General features: G+C 39.2%; 1 protein-coding gene across 1 annotated transcript; it reads left to right on the top strand.

The window, feature by feature from the left end:
- The first annotated feature begins 254 nt into the window (after nucleotides 1-254).
- LOC311280043 (uncharacterized protein) lies at nucleotides 255-18,131 on the top strand. The gene is made up of 17 exons (XM_084391925.1): nucleotides 255-1,396; nucleotides 1,513-1,563; nucleotides 7,099-7,199; nucleotides 7,338-7,467; nucleotides 7,721-7,770; nucleotides 8,446-8,554; nucleotides 8,948-9,106; nucleotides 9,212-9,329; nucleotides 9,456-9,517; nucleotides 9,641-9,766; nucleotides 10,227-10,306; nucleotides 10,431-10,562; nucleotides 10,997-11,190; nucleotides 13,047-13,176; nucleotides 15,570-15,754; nucleotides 17,333-17,512; nucleotides 17,595-18,131. Exons 1-17 carry the CDS (start codon nucleotides 619-621, stop codon nucleotides 17,614-17,616), a joined length of 2,607 nt encoding a protein of 868 aa, XP_084248051.1. The 5' UTR covers nucleotides 255-618; the 3' UTR covers nucleotides 17,617-18,131.
- Nucleotides 18,132-18,617: the final 486 nt, after the last annotated feature.

Below are 18,617 nucleotides of genomic sequence, written 5' to 3'. Positions count from 1 at the left end.
GAAGGAAAAGAGCATTATAACCAGGCAAACTATGTTCATTCTTAGTGACCAGTTCAGGTGTACCAGAAAGCTTAGCATTAGCAGCATAGCTTAGCATAGCACAGCAACTTTGTGAGTGGAACAACAGACCAAACAAGAAAGAACAGATTCCACAGATGTACCCAAACTAGTACAATTTGTGATCTAATATACTGCTTTTTCTAAATGAACTGTAATTTTTCCACAAAATTACACAAAAAAAAAAAAGTCAGCTACGCTCTTAATTTTATTCACACATCTCTTTGAGGACAGAGCCGTGTCCTTCGTACTTTCCATATGAAAGGCCTTTAATTGAAACTAGCATTCATCTCAAGTATTCATCGAAGCCAAAGCATAAAGCCTCATCCTATTCTCTTTCAGGCCACTGCTAAGCAACAACCTACTGAGGATTTATTTTTTATTGCTCGGAAGGGTTTCGGTGAGAGGGTCTTGCATATTGATGCTTTGAGGGGGTCTGTTTTCCTTTTCGATGAAGGTTTAGGTGATAGAGGTGAAAAAGCCATGCTTTTCTGTCTCTGATCCTCAGACTTTTAGTTTCTTCTGGGATTGAGAGGGTCAGGGAATGGGGAGGAAGTAGCGATGGACATGGCAAAGCATGTGGATAACCGACATTCCAGACGAGAAAACATCATCGACATTATTGAAAGGTTCCTGTGTTGCTCTTGCTTTCGGACTGTTGAAAACGACTGCTTGAAGTACAATCAGGAAAAGCCACAAAATCCCAAGCCTGTCGTGGATGAGGAGAACGTCCATGTCGTTGTTGAAGATTTGGGAATAGACAACCCTGGATTTAGCCTTGCTGAAGTTAAGCGCTACCGGCCACCTCAACAGATCACCATTGGCCGCTCTGCTAGTTCTGTGTCCGTGTGCCAAAGAGCAGCGCTTAAGAAGAAGCTTGCACCACTTTCCTCTTTACCATTTCAGTCCAGAGTGATCCAGAACAATGAGGATGATTCTGCTGTTGACTATCTTCTGTATGGTTCTGGCAGCATTAATGTTGAAGATGGTGGTCTTCTCACACCACCAGTCATTAACCTCATACCTCCGACACCTTCCGACGTAATAGATGACGACCAGTTCTTCGACATAAACTCGGAAGAAGAAAGTCTGCAGCAAACTTCAGGCAGTGAAGGAGTGGACAGTATCGGCAGTGCTGCTACAGGAGAGCAGGAAAGCGAGGAAGATGTAGACCAAGACGTGGAGTTTGAAGGTAACCGTGAGACCAAAACTCAAGAACATCCACAGGTGGAGCCTCAAGAGGAAGACACGACCAAGAAGAACAGCGTGGACAAGTCTACAATTCACTTCCTGCGCAGCTCCTTTCAAGTACCCCCACTTCCTGAATACCCACGAAAAAGTAAGAGGCGTCAGCAGTGCGATGAGCCCACTGGCACGTTTGTACAAGACTGGAGTGTAGTTTTGCTTTTACCATGATACATTCTGAAATAGTTACTTGTTTGTTTGCATTGTTAGGAAGCCTCAGTACTGGAATCAGTTTGCTGCAGTTCACTGAACATAATCTGGGTGAGTCTGTTTTGATTTGAGATGAATCTTCACAGTAGTATTCGGTTCCTGTAGTGAAATAGTTTTGAATAGTCATTTCTAAATCTGAAAAGGTCCTGTGCACATTTGTTAGTAGTACTATATATAGTATGGTAAAATATAGTAATATATAGTATTTTTGTTCTATATATATATAGTATATAGTTCTATAAACAGACAATATGTTTATTTTTTATGTTTAACTGTTAACCAAAACTGACATCAAAGTATGATTGATTGTTGTAGCTTGACAAATATTCCTGCTGTCTTATATGGCATTTATTACGGATAAGGTACAAAACTAAAAAGTTTTTTTTTTTTTTTTTAGTGAAGGTAGGTGCATGCCGTTTATTTCTATGGGCTTGCAAATTATTTCATGACTTTAAATATTATTTAAAATATAAAAAACTGTAACAATTGTGCAATTATAATTAGTTAATTTAAAAAATAGAGTGCATTTTTGTTTTACAATGCATACATGCATTACAAATATGAATATTTAAATAGGTATTAATAGCAAAAATGAAATTGACTTTTGTCAATAACAATTTTAATGGTTAAATCCCCATTTTCAGGAGGGAGGATACCAACATTTGATGTTTAATACTAGCTACTTAATTTGACTTTGAACAATACTTTATCAAACATATTATTAAATATCTAATGTTCTCTAATGTCTCTAACTGTATTTGTGGAATGTGCCATATCACCAGAAAGAGAAGGAATCAGAAATGTTGGGTATTTTAACCTAATCACATAAAAATGATGGCGCATGCACGTCTACAAATATTTCGAGATTGGTATGTAACACAACTATAGTATGTAACCTTTAATTAGTGCTTCGAAATTTTTAAGATGTGGCAGAAATCTGAGACGATCTGAATAGTTCATCATTGACGTATTTGTCTGAAATGCTGAAATCTTGCCTCTCATGACTCTTCTTGCCTTTTTGATATTTTACTCATGTCCTCATCCAGGTGTGGTTTTCAGCAGAAAGGGCACAGTTCAGAGGGTGTGGGTGGACATGCCACTGTGCAGGTCTCATCATGCACAAAGCAACTCCTCACAGCAAAGATATTTAGACCCTTTAGTGAAGTGAGCTGTTGCTCCTTCCCGAAAACTAAGGTGTTTATTGTTTGGTCTAGAGAAACGACACCCACTGAGATGCTGTTTTGTGACCAAGGGGTAATCTTTTTAGGACAATGGTGTCTGTGCTGTGGTGAGGGATGGCCTTTGTACACATTTATCCCAAGCGTGAAGCCATATGACCTGTTCCCAAGCATTGTATTCCAGTCAAAAACCTTCACACGGTTGCTCCAGGCATTTGAAGAAGGTGCACAGATCTTCTATGAATGAGTCTGTCTCAATGTCTGTTATACTTCTATTTGTTAGTACACCATTGCCAGTTGTAAATAAATGCTGACAACACACAGGTGTGTTTTACAGTAAAGCCCTTGAATGTGTTTGTTGATAATTCACTCTTCTGAAAGTTCAGTTTGGAGGACACTGTATTCTCTGGTGCTGTGTTCCACACTGGTCCACAGTGCATCGGGGGCCCTGTGGAAACTGGGGAAACAGCTGTCAGGGCGGAAAGACCTAGATACTTCCCACGATCCCAAAGGCCTCTCTCGCTGTGATCCTCTGAATATCTGTACCTCTACCTCCTTCGGCCATGTGGTATTCCATTAATCCAGTTTGCAATTTACTGGCTTTTTGCGAGGAGGAGAATGTGTTGGACTGCAGCACATATGCATGTTATTCTCTTGCAGCGAGATCTGGTTTTGGCTCCCTCAGATCTTGACCTGTGTTAAGTCCTTGGCTTTACTGAGTTTTCTCTGCAGTCTCGGGACAGGCTCTGCACATATCCTCTTCCTGTTCACTGTCTAGAACGACCAGAGGCTGTCAGAGGGCCGACTTCACCGACCGTGTGAAGTGGCCCAGTTTCTGAAAGCCTCCTGTCCTTTGCTAGACCATTTTAGCTCTGTCTGGGGACTAAACACTGTCTCACTTTCTCCCATTTGAAATCATTATCTTTTGTGCTTTTGTATTTTTTGTAAGTATCTTGTTTGTTTAAATAGGACAGTTTCACACAGTCCATGAAGTTGAACCAATTCTGAATGTCAATTTAAAGGTCAATTTAATCTCACAACTGAATCACACTTGATTGAAGTCACACCCCCTTCCTCTTGCTTGTCAAATTACATTTATTGTCATTACAGCCATATTGAAATATGAAATTAAATATAATTTGATCAAGTTTGCAGTGCACAACAATTAACAAGAACAAAAAAACAAGTTGGTTGTTCAGTGTACCTAATTTGAGGTATTGCAGAACAGTTCTTAAACATTGTCACAATTAATTAAATACATTTGTGTTCTTTATGTTCTTACATTTGGGACTACATACATAATTTTTGTGGGCAATAAGTAAAACTGGGCAAGGGATTTCTATTTTGAGGCATGCTTTTCATGGGACTGAATAGGGAGTGTAAATATACGAAATTAAGTGATATTCGTTTTTGAGATCAATAAATGGTGACACTTGTTAGTGTTCAGTGTTCTTTTATGTTTCTGATATGTTAGATATTACCATTATGTTGAAGACTTCCAATGTACTATTTTTTTTTGTCCTTGTGCTTGTACTGGAAACGCCATGCATGAAAGTACAAACAATTTTAACAAATAGCATTCTATCATGTGCTATTGCTAGCTAGTAGTTTACAGCAAAAGATTAAATTGAAGTTGACGTGTCTGATTCATGACTTTACCAAATTGAGTTTCCACCAAACAAAGTATTTGAGTTGAGTTTACATGTTATTGAAACTTATTTCCCACCACTGTCCACAACTGAATTAAGTTTAGCCAAAAATTGCTTCTTATTCACAAAATCAACCCTATTTGCCTGGCACAACTACCCTCACAGTCTTACTGCATTCAGAAAGCCAGTGATAAATGTAGTTTTATTTAAAAGCGATGCCTGCATATATTATTAAATGATCATGGCTAAATAATAAAAGAATGGCCCTGATTTGCTGAGATCCCAAATGAAGAATACTAAGTTGTTTGTGAAATCTGTCAAATTGTGTTTGCAAAATGTTGCAAAGTCTCTCTGTGTTGGCCCCCGTACTCACGTAAGCCTTTTTTTAAGGGGGCAGAGAGTTCATTGTAGGGACATTTGGGGTCTTATGTGATGCTCTGGGTCTTGTTCACACTCCGTTTGTGGTAAATGTCTGATATTGGTGAGAGTGAGCTTCCAATAATTCTCTCAGCTGTTTTTACAAGGCATTGCGGGGCCTTGTGGTCTAAATCATTGCAATTTCCAAACCATGTTGTTAGGATGCTTACAATTGTTTCTCTGTAGAATGTGGTGAGGATTGGTGGGGGAAGTTTGCCCTCATCAGTCACCGCACAGAGAGTGCTGTGCTTTTTTTGGGGTGGTACAAGTGATGTGCAAACCCAGAAACGTCTCTATCCTGACTATCTCTACTGGAGACCCATTGATGCACTTTGGGAGGTGGTCAGTGCGGGACTTTGTGGAGTCGATGTCTCCGTTTATTTTGTCAACATAGAGAGAAATTGTTGTTTGGACAGCAGTCTACTAGATGCTCCAGCTCCTTTCTGTATGATGACTCATCGTCGCTGATGAGGCCCACCACTGCAATGTCATCCTCAAACTTGATGATGTGGTTTGTACTGTGTTTGGCAGTACATTTGTGAGTCATCAGGATGAACAACAGCCCTGTGGGGCTCTAATGCTCAGTATGATGGTGCCGGACCAGTTTTTGCCTATCCCGAATGTCTGAGGTCTGCTAGTAAGGAAATCCAGATATAGACAGAGGAGTTATTGTTGTGTGTGTTCAGTTTATCTGTGATGTTTAGAGATAATTATGTTGAACATATTTCATGACTCTTTAGAAATCATTCTAATATGCGCTGATTTGGTACTCCAGAAACATTATTTGTCATTAAAAGTGTTGAAAACACTTCTATCATGACAACTCTCAGGATATTTTTTGCATGGTAATGGACATGACCATGTTAATGTATTTGGTCTTGGCGAAATAGATCTGCTACGCTACTGCTGCTGAATTGCTGCTGCTGCTGCAGAGCAAGTACAGGAACTTGCTACTGCCAATACATACGCCGATATACTGCTGTGAGTATGTAGACACACTGCTGCTGCACAAATAGCATATATCAATTACCCATAGCAGATCTATACAGGTGGAGCTGGGGAAGGTGGAGGGTTTTAGACAAACTCTGAAAGCACGCTGCAAACTGCTATAGAGTATGTCTACATGTTTAGCCAGCCATTTAAATGTTGAGCAGCAAGCTCATTGACTGCAGATGTGACATGAACCAGTCTACTTGTGCCAAGTAGTTAACGCTGTGAATATCATCAATTTGGGTTAAGGCCCCATCAGCCTGTGCCATCTAGAGTTTCATGACAGAATTTTTTGTGCTTTTACTTGCTTTGTCACCTTTGGTGTTCACATTTGCAACTGCTTTTTAAACATTCTTGTTCACTCTACGCTGTCCTGTTGGGCTAAGATACTATAGATTATTCTGTCCATATTCTGTTTGAGAACTAGTTTGATGAAAGTAATTAATGAGTATTGCAATACTGACAAATCTATAGGTTTCTATGGTCCTATCTCTATAGTCAGCCGCTCCACCATGTTTTACTACATGTTTAATATTTCACTATATAAAAGACACCAGTAGTATTCCTCAGGCAATGTACAAACCTGGCACCGATGCCAAACACATACTATTCCCTATTATGCAGAATCACCAGGGATCAGACAGTGGGCTTTTGATAGGACTTAAGACCATCATTTCAGTGTGTCAATTCCCAGCTCTTGTTTGTTTTTCCTGCTTTTTTTATGAAGGAAGGGGAGGGGGTTTAAAAAGCATTGCGGTTATGGGAATGTTAGAATGTCTGCTGTCTGTGGGAAAACATAGCATGTCACTGTTCACTAAACTATGCCACTGGCCAGACAGTCCCTCACTTGTCCTTTTCACTGTCAACCCAGTTTTGCAACATCCCACAGTATTCCAGTGTGGTTTGCTGTGTGTTTGCATTTATTTACAGAGCGCGCAGATGAGGCTTATGATAAATTATTGATGACTGATGCTACAGAGCCCGTATATGAAAAGAAACGCCTTCATTCCTTCCTTAACGTTATTAGCTCAAGTATTAGCACTAGCATACAGAGATTAAGTAGCTGTTTCCGGCTGACATTATTAATTTGACACAAATTCCAACCAAGCTTTCAAGTTTGTTCCATGGAGCACAATACACCAAATATGGTGTTCTGGAGTGTCCAGACTTGATTTTGGGACCAATTTTTCCCATGTTAGCTTGAAGTTCTACTTGTTTTGTTTCCCAGAGATGGACTCACTGACCCAGACAGAGTTAGGGCTTCTCCGGATCCAAAAGTTCTTTCCCATCAGCTCAGGGATCATCTGCTAATAGTGCTGACATCTTGTTGATGTGTTGTTTTACTCATTTAGATGACCTGAGCAACAAGGATGCCAGCAGCCATGAGTTGCTAAAGGAAGAGTTGAGGCTACTACCGCTGAGCAGTAAGATAAGCATGCTAACACACCAAAAGGTAAAATCACTCGGGATTACCTTTGTAAATGAAACGTTTATTAATTAATAGACATTAATATAATCCATACTTCACACAGAATACATTTAAAAGGCACTAAACATGTACAAATGCTCTTTTTTTGTCATCCTGTCACAGAAACTAGCCACTAGGTCCTGTAGTTTGGGCCATACGGTGCGGAGAAGTCATACCTTTCACTCCACATGCCAAGGGCAAAATGAAATTCTTGAAGATGAAGAATCCCCTCGTCAAAGAAGGATAACTGTTGGTAAAGACGTGATGTGACTTTGTATTGTAAGCCATTGCTTGGATGACAAAGGGTAGGATGCTCTCTCTATTTATATATTTATTATATCGTTTTTGGTCGATAAGCTTCATGAGCACCAAGTTTTGCTGGTTGAATAGTATGCCAGTGCATGTACAAAAGCAAGACCCCAAACTAGCACTAATCATAAACTAGCATAACAATTAAAGCTAGTCTTTTCAGCATGGTAGTGATCATGTTATTTTTCTCTTCTTAGCATCCTACATTCCCCAGTCAATGGACCACACCGGAGAAAGTGCAGTGAAGGTATTGGCATTTTTTGCTGTTTTTGAGTGCAAGATTGTGAAAAATATTCTGGAAACTTTTTATTGCTATTCTGTTTCATCACTCTCAGAAATAAAGGTACAAAAGCTGTCACTGTGGCGGTACCTTTTCAAAAGGAACACCTTTGTACCTAAAGAGTGCATATTAGTCCCTCAAAGGTACATATTGGTACCAAAAGTGTACATATTAGTATCTAAATGGTACATATTAGAACCCTTTTGAAGGGTACTGTCCCAGTGACAGCTTTAGTACCTTTTTTTCTGAGAGTGAGTTACCAGGTCTTATTCTAAAGAGTTTTGGTGTTGATGATAACTATAAGCTTCACATAAAAATAACCCACATTTTAATGTAGTCAGAGTATCCACAGCTTTAGGGTATACGCAAATACACTCATGCAGCGTTTCATAAGAGCACTGAAAATTCTCCATGGTTAAACAAAACAACTCTTAAAGTCCTATTTTCTGTCTTTTATGATGGAATGTTCTAACTTGGTCTTTTTTGTGTGGACACGTCTTCCATTGCGTTAATACTCTGCAGAAGTATGTTCATGAACTGTTATTTCAAGATGATGAATGTGTCTGCATGCATACATGTTGCGAACTTTAAAAGTCATTTGTATCATGTATTGTGAGTTTGTCTGTATCTGTCTGTGTTCAGCAGGATTCTAATGGGTACAGTGCCAAAACTTTAGCAGAGCTGGACACGGAGGAGGTCTGCCAGTGGTTTAGTAATATTGGTCTACAGAAATGCCTGCCCTTCATTAGAGGTAAAGTACAGTTTGCACATTTGTTTTTGTCATTTTCCCACCCCTTTTAAATGTTTTAATTCGCCAAACATTCAAAGAGACAAATGCTTAGACCACAAACCAATAACTGTTTAGATTATGTATTACTCATTTGCACTTTTAAGTTATTGCATCATTTTAAGAAGTATTTCCATGCATCAACTTAAAAAGAGATGGAAAAACAACATTTACTAGCTAATACAACACCACAGAGACTCTTACCATTTCTAGCTAATGATTTGCAGCGCCTATTTGTTGAATATTCAAACCAATAAAGATCTATTTTAGAGATCCATTAGTGTTATTTATCAGAAGCAACAGTTTGAAGAGATGTTAATAATAATGTTGTGGCTTTGGGTGGATCAAAACCTACAGAGGCAGAGTTCAGTGGATCTCACATCGCTTCTATTGATCTCCACACCCTTGAAATCCTTCAATTGTCCAGTCTGGAGGAGAGAGAGAGGCTGCTGTCTGCCATCTACCATGAGTTACACCCACCGAACGCCACCACCCAAAGACTCAACTCCCTCCTGGGTACCATTGCACAACCATAACATGAACTGTTTGAGTTCACATCCCAGTTCTTTTGTCTGTAATGTTGTGGAAGCAAACCTGAACTTGTTTTCTCTCCCGTAAAAGAAAGGTTTGGTCCACACAATGTTGAGAAATTCACAGCGGCTTTGGTGTCCATGACCAAGTCAAAATCTTCTCCTCAAGTTAGCAGCATCAATATGAACCAATGCTCATTCAAATTCAGGTAGAGCGTCCTTCCTCTCTGTAGAATGTAAAATGATGAGTTATCACTACTTGTTACCAAAATGGAATTATGTTCATAACAGTATTTAGAGGTTGACCTGAATATGTGTCATGTTATCTTTCACAGACAAAAAGAGCAAAATGCTAGATTTCAGAAGAACTCACATCTCATTGAAATCACAGTCAATGGTACCATTCTGCCTATGCAATTTTATCCCATCTTATAGTTCAAAATATAATCTTTTTTTTTACAATTAATTTCAAGGTTTTGACAATTGCCTACATGTATATCTGTCTGCAATTTTGATTTAGCATCAGATCGTACTGTTCACTTAAGGACACCCAAAGACACAAGTGTGGGAAAAGTAATGGAGTCCTGCCTGAAGATGCTGGGAATTAATGAAGACAAAGATCACTTTAACATGAAAAGCAATGAAGGTCTGTATATAAAAGCCAAAAGGAATACAATATTTACAAATGTTGTCTTTTTATATGTACGACAATCTACTTTTTAGCCAGAAGAACTTATTGGAGACATTTTACAAATTGTTGTTAATTTATATAATATCACAGATGACGACAACACTTGGTGTTAGACTATCAAGTCAATGCAAATACTTGTATATTATTTGCAGTAAAAAAAGATTTTAATATACTGATTTATATGTGCCATTATTTTTTTCTTTGGGGATTATGCACACATACACAAAATAAATTGACTTACGCTCAATTTATTGTATTATCTTTAGGGCTTTTTCTTTTGTCTTCTTTGGAAAAGATCAGCCATTTAGTCTTGCATTTGGAGAGAATCATATATGGCTTGTGGCTTGTAAGTGCTCTGGAATTTACACAGTGAATTTACTTTTACATACCGTCTCTATTTTTCCACTTTTTTCAGATGAGTTCTCCCCTGAGCAGCAGATTGGAGATTTGCCTGGCTCAGAAACAAGACTAATGGAGCTTCACTTATGTAGGAAGGTAGACAGAATTGCATGTTTTAAGCTATGTTTTAAGCTTGAGTATTTCAATGGATTCAATGAAAACACACACACATAACGTAGGTCAAATTAAACTTTGTAAACTTTTACCTCTCAAAACACAGAAATACGGTCCTGATTCCCCAAATAACATTTGTGCCGCTGACGATATTCAGAGCAAGAATCTGCTAAACAACACCGGCAAGATTCGAGAGCTTAACCAACAGGTGGCCTCCCTTCAAAACGTCATCATACAGGTAAATATACTCTGTTGTCCTGTTGGAGGAAGACAAAATAAAACCAGAAAAGTCTTTCACCATTTTATTCAAATGAAAACTGGGACTAGTTGTCACACCAGGAACTATCTTTTTTAGAGTCAAAAGTCCAGTAACCAAATGCTTATTTTCTCTAGTAGTGGATTTATTTTTGGTTTCTAGTTCAAAACTCTCATGAATAAGAATAATACTTGTGAATTTTATCCTAAAACTAAAATTTCAGTATCATTGAGTACACTTTTGGAGCAGGGTTGTGTGTCTTTTTCCCTTGGCAAAAACAGTGTATCCGTAACGGAGGTATTTTCTTACACAGAAATAGACTTTCAAAAATAAACCTGCCTTGAGGGAAAAAATGTGACAAATAACCCTGTTCTCCTCTATTGCTTTTAATTGATCTATGTCTGTATTATTATCAGGTTCAGGAGCTTTACCATGGACTGGTGGCCTTCTGTTCAGAGCTGAAGAAGATGGAGGGGGACATGGATGCAGTGCAAATAGACAGCTTGGAAGTGAAGAGGCATCTCAGTGAAGCCCAGGACTGTCTGAAGAGGAAGAGACAGAGCCTTCAAACACTCAGGGACAATCTTAACACAGCACCAGTGCAGAATAAGTAAGTATTATCCTCTCATTGTAAAATAGAATAGAATGTGCTGGAGGTTAATGCAGAGCAGTTGAGTAATTATATGGGATTATCACATGGAATTGGAGAGGGAAAGAAACTGTTCATTAATGCATCGGTCTTTATGGATAATGATGTGTTGCGTCTTCCAGAAGGAGAGGCTGGAAGAACTGATGATCAGAGCTGGTTTTGGATGCCCTCAGTGTAATTTCCTTGTTGAGACTGAACATCCTGTGATTTTTGATGCTCTGTTTACAGTCTGTTACAGTTTATTTTTCTGTGGCGTCAGTGCTGAAAGTTGCATTGGATGATGGTAATGGGTAGTCCACAGATCTTTCTTAATTTCCTAAAGTTTAGAGAAAACTGCTGCCCGGTCTGCCTCATGATTGGACCATTATGCCAGCGTTTAATGTACTTTCTTAGCATATTAAATATCTGCATGGTTCTGACAATGTAGGAAAGAAAGTTTCATCATTTACTCGCCCTTATGATGTTTCATGATGTTATTTTTTCTTTGGAACACAAAAACAGAATTTTTGATAAGGATCAGCCTTATCATGTGCAAATAGTTACTGTTGCAAAATGGGAATACATACCTGTTTAATTTATGAGGTGTGCAAATAAAGAGAGGGTGTTTGAGGAAAAAGCCAGTGTGGGTCTCACCCAGTAGTTTCCTGCTTTTTCTCCGATTTACGGCCTTTGATTTATTCTGACATCTTTTCGAGCTGGACAGATTGAAAGCAGGAATGGATAAGGGTGTTAGAAAATACCATCATAAATCAATATGTCCAAGTCCTCATTAATTACCTGATAAGCCACTTAACTTGAAGGCTTATTGTTTTTTGTTTCGTTATGTCCTTCATGAGCTTGGCCATTTCCCCAGGAAAAATGCAAACAAATCTTTCAAGTATCAGGGTTTTTGGATGACATTAATCTAAGATATTTAAGTCTGAGAACATAAGAGGTTTAGACCACTTACATTTATTTAAGACTGAGCCACACAATAATAAAAAGCCTAATCTTTGATATAAAGTGACAGAACATTGGAAATCTGTTCAGATCAGCTTCCTGATCCAAGACAAAGGAATAGTTCTCTAAAAATGAAAATTTGGTCATCATTTATTTTGTTCCAAACCCATATGAGTTTCTTTTTTTCTGTGAAATATAGGATGATGTCCACTCTTTCCTATATAGTTAAAGTTAATGAGATACCGTCAAAGTCCAAATAATAATAATCATAGAAAAAGTGGTCTATGTAAGTTGTTCGTTATATTCCAAATCTTCTGAAGCTGTATTCCTTTAAAGGTGCATTGTGTAATATTTAGGAGGATCTGTTGACAGAAATGCAATATCATGTACATAACTATGTTTTCAGTGGTGTATACATAATGTATATGTTTACATAATGAACCGTTATGTTTGTTTTACCTTAGAACGAGCCATTTCTATCTACATACTCCGCGGGTCCCCTTACATTGAAATAGCCATTTTGCGCCGACATGTTTCTACAGTAGCCCCAAATGGACAAACGCGTTTCGTCACTATGTTGTTCTTTGTGCAAAGTCAGCAAATAGCTATAGTCAGCAAATAAAACACTGACACAATGATGAACAAGTAACAATAATATTCGAAATAACATAGTTTTACTGAAAAATCAAGGAAACCTAATTTCTTAATTTATCTTTGTAAAGAAATCTCATTGCTTAACTGGCTACTCTCTGCTGTCTCAGACAACCTATTTTCCTGTCGGGCAATTTGCAACCTCACCACTATAGATGCCTCTAAAAATTACACGGTGCACCTTTAAGAGAGCTCAAGGGAGCAGCTTGTGTTTGTTTACTCCTCAGGCCTTCAGAGGTCAGACTTCTGGAGAAGATGAGGCTGAATTGCCAGGTGTTTAAAGACGAGATCACACTGGTCCACCTAAATCGGCAGGTGGCTCACCTGTGTGAAGTTCTGGAGAAGACCCAGGCCAAGGTGAGACTGGCCTTCTAGTTTCTCAAGGTTTTCAGAGTTTCCTGTTGCAGTATGAAATGATATAGTGCTGACATGTGAACGCAGGCCAGTAGTTATTATTTTAGACCACATTTTAATGAGGCTGAACATATGGTACTAATGTGAGCATTACAGTCTTGGCTTTTCCCAATATGCAAGCACTTTGTTGGACATACAAAAACACTTGGGGAAAAAATGAATGCAGTTAAGCGGCATGAAGTCCTGAAGCTTTACTCATAATTTTTTTAATGTTGCCATCTTTAAAACTTTATCATTAATTTGCTTCCCATGGCGTTTCACAATGACGGTCACCACAACAGTGAGCCATTGCCACCAACACCACTTGATTTTCAAAAGCCAGGATGACACCAAACACTAGTGTAAAACTATCCATGTTGTGGCCGTACCGGTGATTCTTTCCCACCTTCGTTCTCCTTTAAAGCGTCTCTTTCATCTCATCGGTAGAGACCTAACGAGGTGCCATGAAAGGACACATGCCGACCGGGACTTTGTAAGAAAAGAGCGTGTCACGTTGCCGCCCTCAGGCCACAGTCTTTAGGTGCTGAGTTGGTGGGAAAGAGGCAGTGCCGCTAATGTTTATCATATGACCTAATCAAGGGAAAGGCGCAGGTCATGCCACAGAGCAGTCTGGGAACTAATACAAGCCTTGGCCCTAATAAGGAGCAGTCTGACATTTATTTTCCCTAGATTATCTGACAATAAGGAAATATTTCATCATCGCCTTTAATCTCTGCAATCCGTCGCGACTGCAGTGCATCAAAAAAGACAGGAAGAGGGAGGGAGGAGTTGTTAAAATAGAGCGAAAAATAACACATGGTGGCAAACGTGGGGTCTAGAGCTGAAATTCAGGGATTTGAGGGAAAAACCCCTCTAAGTAATATGGCCCAAACCTTATCTAACCTTCCCTTTTTTATTTCAATTAAATTACATTTCATTTCCCTTCAGGCCAGAGATGTAGTAGTGGTTGCATACTCAGATTAGGTTTCACTATTCTCGTGGGAAAAGGTTGTGGAGATACTGCGATTGTGGCCAAGCACGAGAGCTCCCAGTAGTTGGGCTCACTTTGATTGTTCCCTCTTTCCGAAGTCTTGGTGGTCACCGTGTTGAGCTGCACTGGCAGCTAAGAGGCCCAGTGGCTAATAGTTGTGGCAGCTTTTGGCTCTGTTTGGGATTTATAGTCCATCTTGAGGTTGCCATTTTACTGCATGCAACTCTACCTTCCAGGGTCCTGTGAATCCATTATTGTAACTGACAGTGCCTCACTTATTTCATTAATACCAGCCACACTTTTCTAACTGAGTCCGAAATCCTTTCTCATGCGAAACACAATCCTACAATCCGGGGCTTGGCACGACTTCCTCTCCCATCTCATAAGAGTTAGGGGATTTCTGAAGGTGTGCCCGTTTCTCAACCAATTGTTCTTGTTCTTCCCAAACATCTACGGTTTAAAAGACAGTTGCCAAGTTATAATCTGTATTTCCATTGTTCAGCTTGCTCTCTAGTTTCTGTTTGCTCTGTGTCCAGTATCTATTCCCTCACCTCACTCCATCACTAGGTTAGTATGAAGGCTGGACGACATTACGAGCTAATGAAAGTGGACTGAAATGATTAATTCTTAAGTACCTGCCCTTTTGCTGCTTCTCTTAAATAATTGAGCGAGGCCCGAGCTATGCGTCCTGCCCTAGGGAATCCAAACAGTGGGGTGATCAGGGCTCCTAAGCATTTCTGCAGGGGGGTTTCCTGTGTGAGCGAGCCGTCTGGTGCCCATGTCTGGGGAGAGGCTCAGTAGTCTTGGCCGCAGGGCTTTCACACGCCAGGAGACTCGAGCCCTCACCTCGACTTTTCTGCTGCGTGTTCAGAGAAACCTGATCGCTTTGCATCTATCTTTTCACTCACTTCCTGTATTCAGTCTCTGTCTCAGCTATTGGTCTGGGGGTGTGGATTCATGTGATCATGCATGTATACCAGTGATGAAATCATTAGTCATGACACATTTTGGCCCCTATATGCATTTAAATGCAAGGGGGTAAAAATGGCATTAAGGATAAAATATATATTTTTGTAAAAATATATATACAAAATACAGTTTCATGGCTGGCAATAAATATTTTCTTTCTCAATTCACTTGAGTGACAAAAAAATTATTTAAAATTCTGCTTACTCCACAAATAATCAAGCCCATTTTCTTGAAACAGTCAGATCAGAGAGGCTGTCAGCTTTAACACTTCACACCTTTTCAAAGACAGATCCATAAAACTATCTATAAAACGAGAGCAGTGTCTCATTGAGGAGAGCAACCAGATATTCACTGATGCCGTTTCAGCAGTTTTCTTCTTCTTCTTCTTTTCCTGCAGGAGAAAGCTGAAAGGAAGAGCCCTACTCTGACTCAGCTGGTCTCTTTGCAGTCTCCTGTCATGCTGGTGGCCACCCAAGTGAAAGCAGACTCAGACGGTCATTATGGTTTCTCTGCACGCTGGGTAGAGGGCCAGGGATTGATGGTGGTACACACTGAGGGTACTAGTCTCTGTCGGAATGACAGGTAATTGATTTTAAAATATTTGAAGAATGTTTTTTTAGCATGTCTTCAAGCTTTCTTTTACCTGCACCAAAATGTTATTGAAACATTTAAAGGAACAGTTCACCCTAAAATGGAAATTGGAACAGCATTTTTTGCAGTCTATTTCTTTAAATGATTTCCACCAAGTATAACCTTTGGGTCATAGTCCTAAAACAACTGAAATGTGAAAGAATGTGAGATCAAAGAGGTCAGTTCAGTGTAATGGATGTTTTGATGAATTAAGCCTCTAATTGGCCTTTCATAAAACATGCCAAGAAACATCCCAAATTTTCCAGCCTTTAAGAGCAGAGAGGATCACAGAGGCTCCATCAGTTCTTGTGTTTTTCCCCTGTTGCTATGGAAATTTGTAGGAGACAGGGAGCATAACAGGAAAACACTGACATGTAAAATGTGGGTGGCTATGCACAAGGAACAGATAAAAACATGAATACTGTACCTAAGGCTTGCAGTTTAAGTATTACATTTGTGAGCTGGGTTTGGCAGAACTTGATAACCTTATACATGCAAACACATGTACATAAACACAAATAAAATACAAGTTATAATTAAGTGGAGGATGAGGACCAGAGGGAGGGGGGAGGAAAAACCTAATACAAATTAGCATATGCACCCTCTGGAAGAGGGGAACCTGAGTAACTGCTTGTGTTTGGTAGCTAATTGCCAAACCTCTGGCAAAATTCTTTTCACAGTCAGTAAATAAACATAAAGGCTAACGTCACTTTTCTATTTTCAGAAACACAGTGATTTAAATAAAATATAATAAGTGCACAAAATTTAACAGGCTTAAAATCAGTTTTTTAAGTGATCAATTCAGATTCTGGAGATTTAATTTCATGCGTGGTGTGTTCTTAAAATGTATTGCCCCCAACACACACACACACGTTTTCATGTTTTATGGGGACATTCCATAGACATAATGTGTTCAAACTTATATTATAACCCCTAATCCCACCCATCACAGAAAACATTCTGCATTTTTAGATTTTCAAAAAAACATCACTTAGTATGATTGATAAGCTGCCTTCCTCATGGGGACCAAAACATTTCCCCACGAGGACAAGGATTTCGGATATTTCCAACTTTGTCTGGATAATATTGGATATGTTGTTTATGTTCTTTATTATTTTAATGTTAGGCTATGTGCTTTTGAGACATGATGTAATTTAACGGCGTCTCGTGTGTTTTGGATGATGCGTGACTTTGGAGACGCTCTGAAGGGAAGGTGGGATCTAATGCTTTTAAAGCTAGCTTACTATTGCTAGCCGCTCCGAAATTGCCTACCCTCCCTCTAAATAAATATTCACACTGCTGCAAATTGATCCTTTATCAACTTTATTGCAACCGGATCATGACACCAGGTCTCCCTTATCATTTATCGAAAACTGTACAACTACATATTTGTTACACAACTACTAAGTTGGTAGACTGTTTTGCCTTATCTTTCCAATGGAACCAAATTACCCCTTTAAAAAACAGTAAGACGTCCCTGTTGGCAATGCCATCAGTGTTCTTTTTCTGAGGTGTGTGTCTCTGTTTCAGGCTGGTGGAAGTAAACGGAGTGAGCGTCTTGGGGAGCAGTGAGGACGAGCTGGAGTTGCTGCTCAAGACACACATTGCCCACATTATTGTCCTACGCCAACTGGCCCAGGAGCTTCCACAGGAAGACCCTTCTGCCCTGAGTGATCACCAGGACATACAAGTGCTGAAACACCAAGCAATGTAAACCAACTAAACGCAGTCTTTCTTGTTTATAAGCAGAAACACTGTCTTTGCTAACACTTTCTTTCCTATCTTTCTGCAGAAACACAGTCAAACACATCTGACAAAATCGTATCTGATGTTTTATCCCACTTGTTAGCGTAATGACATTTGTCTTGTAAGAGAAAATGTTTATATGTTTACCCTGCATTACATTTTCTGGGTCATTTCGGGGCAGTTTAATTTTTGGGAGGGTATGACTTCATGTTTTCGGGTTGATAGTAATGTAATAGTCTCAAATAATGGGTGGATCAGTAAAAAAATTGCTCATAAAAATGGCAATTGCATGGGAAAAAGGCATTTTGAATTCTAAATAGCATTCAACCATGAAGGTCAACTTTCACTTTGTACTGGCAGCTGTGGTGAAATGGAATGCAGGGAAACTTCCTGTAAGACTGTCATTAATGAGAATATAGATATAAAAGCTAAACTTGTAGAAAATAGCTAAATATTTATTTCCATGAAAATTCCTCGTGTTTTCATGTTAACACAATGTGTTTTTTTTTGTGTGTTTTTTTAAATGAATTTGTAAATTATAAGTTTTATGAAGAGGTCTGATTAAAGTGTATTACAATATGTGAAAAGCTGCAAGCAGCAACCATACGTGATTTCACAGAAATCTGTGAACAAAAGAAAATATATATGTTTTTTCCTACTTCTCTCTTGGAAAAACAGAAGAGAATTGTTCAGGTATGGAATATGCTGTCGGGAAGGGCACAATCTATACTCTGACCTGACATTTTTGAAGTGTTTTTAGTAGATTTAGGCAAAATCTATGTTAAAGGAGAGCCACACACACACACACACACACACACACTCAAAGTGTGACAGATGTGCTTTTTTAGCCCCACATCTTGATGCCTCTGTGGACCCCATATTTCCGGTCTTGTGGTTCAGCCTTGTGGGTTTCATTGTAAGCCTATTAATAAAGAGACTGGGCATTCTAACTGGCAAGTGGGACCCGCAAATGGAGGGAGGTGACCTGACCCGTGACCTCTTGACCTTTGTGGTGGAATTATGTGGTCATGTGAATCTAACTGTGGGAGTTGAAGAAAGTCTTGAGGAA

Source organism: Rutilus rutilus, assembly GCF_951802725.1.
Source record: "Rutilus rutilus genome assembly, chromosome: 20".
Classification (NCBI taxonomy): domain Eukaryota; kingdom Metazoa; phylum Chordata; class Actinopteri; order Cypriniformes; family Leuciscidae; genus Rutilus; species Rutilus rutilus.
Note: the sequence above shows the minus strand (reverse complement) of the source record. Positions and strands in the feature narration are given on the sequence as shown.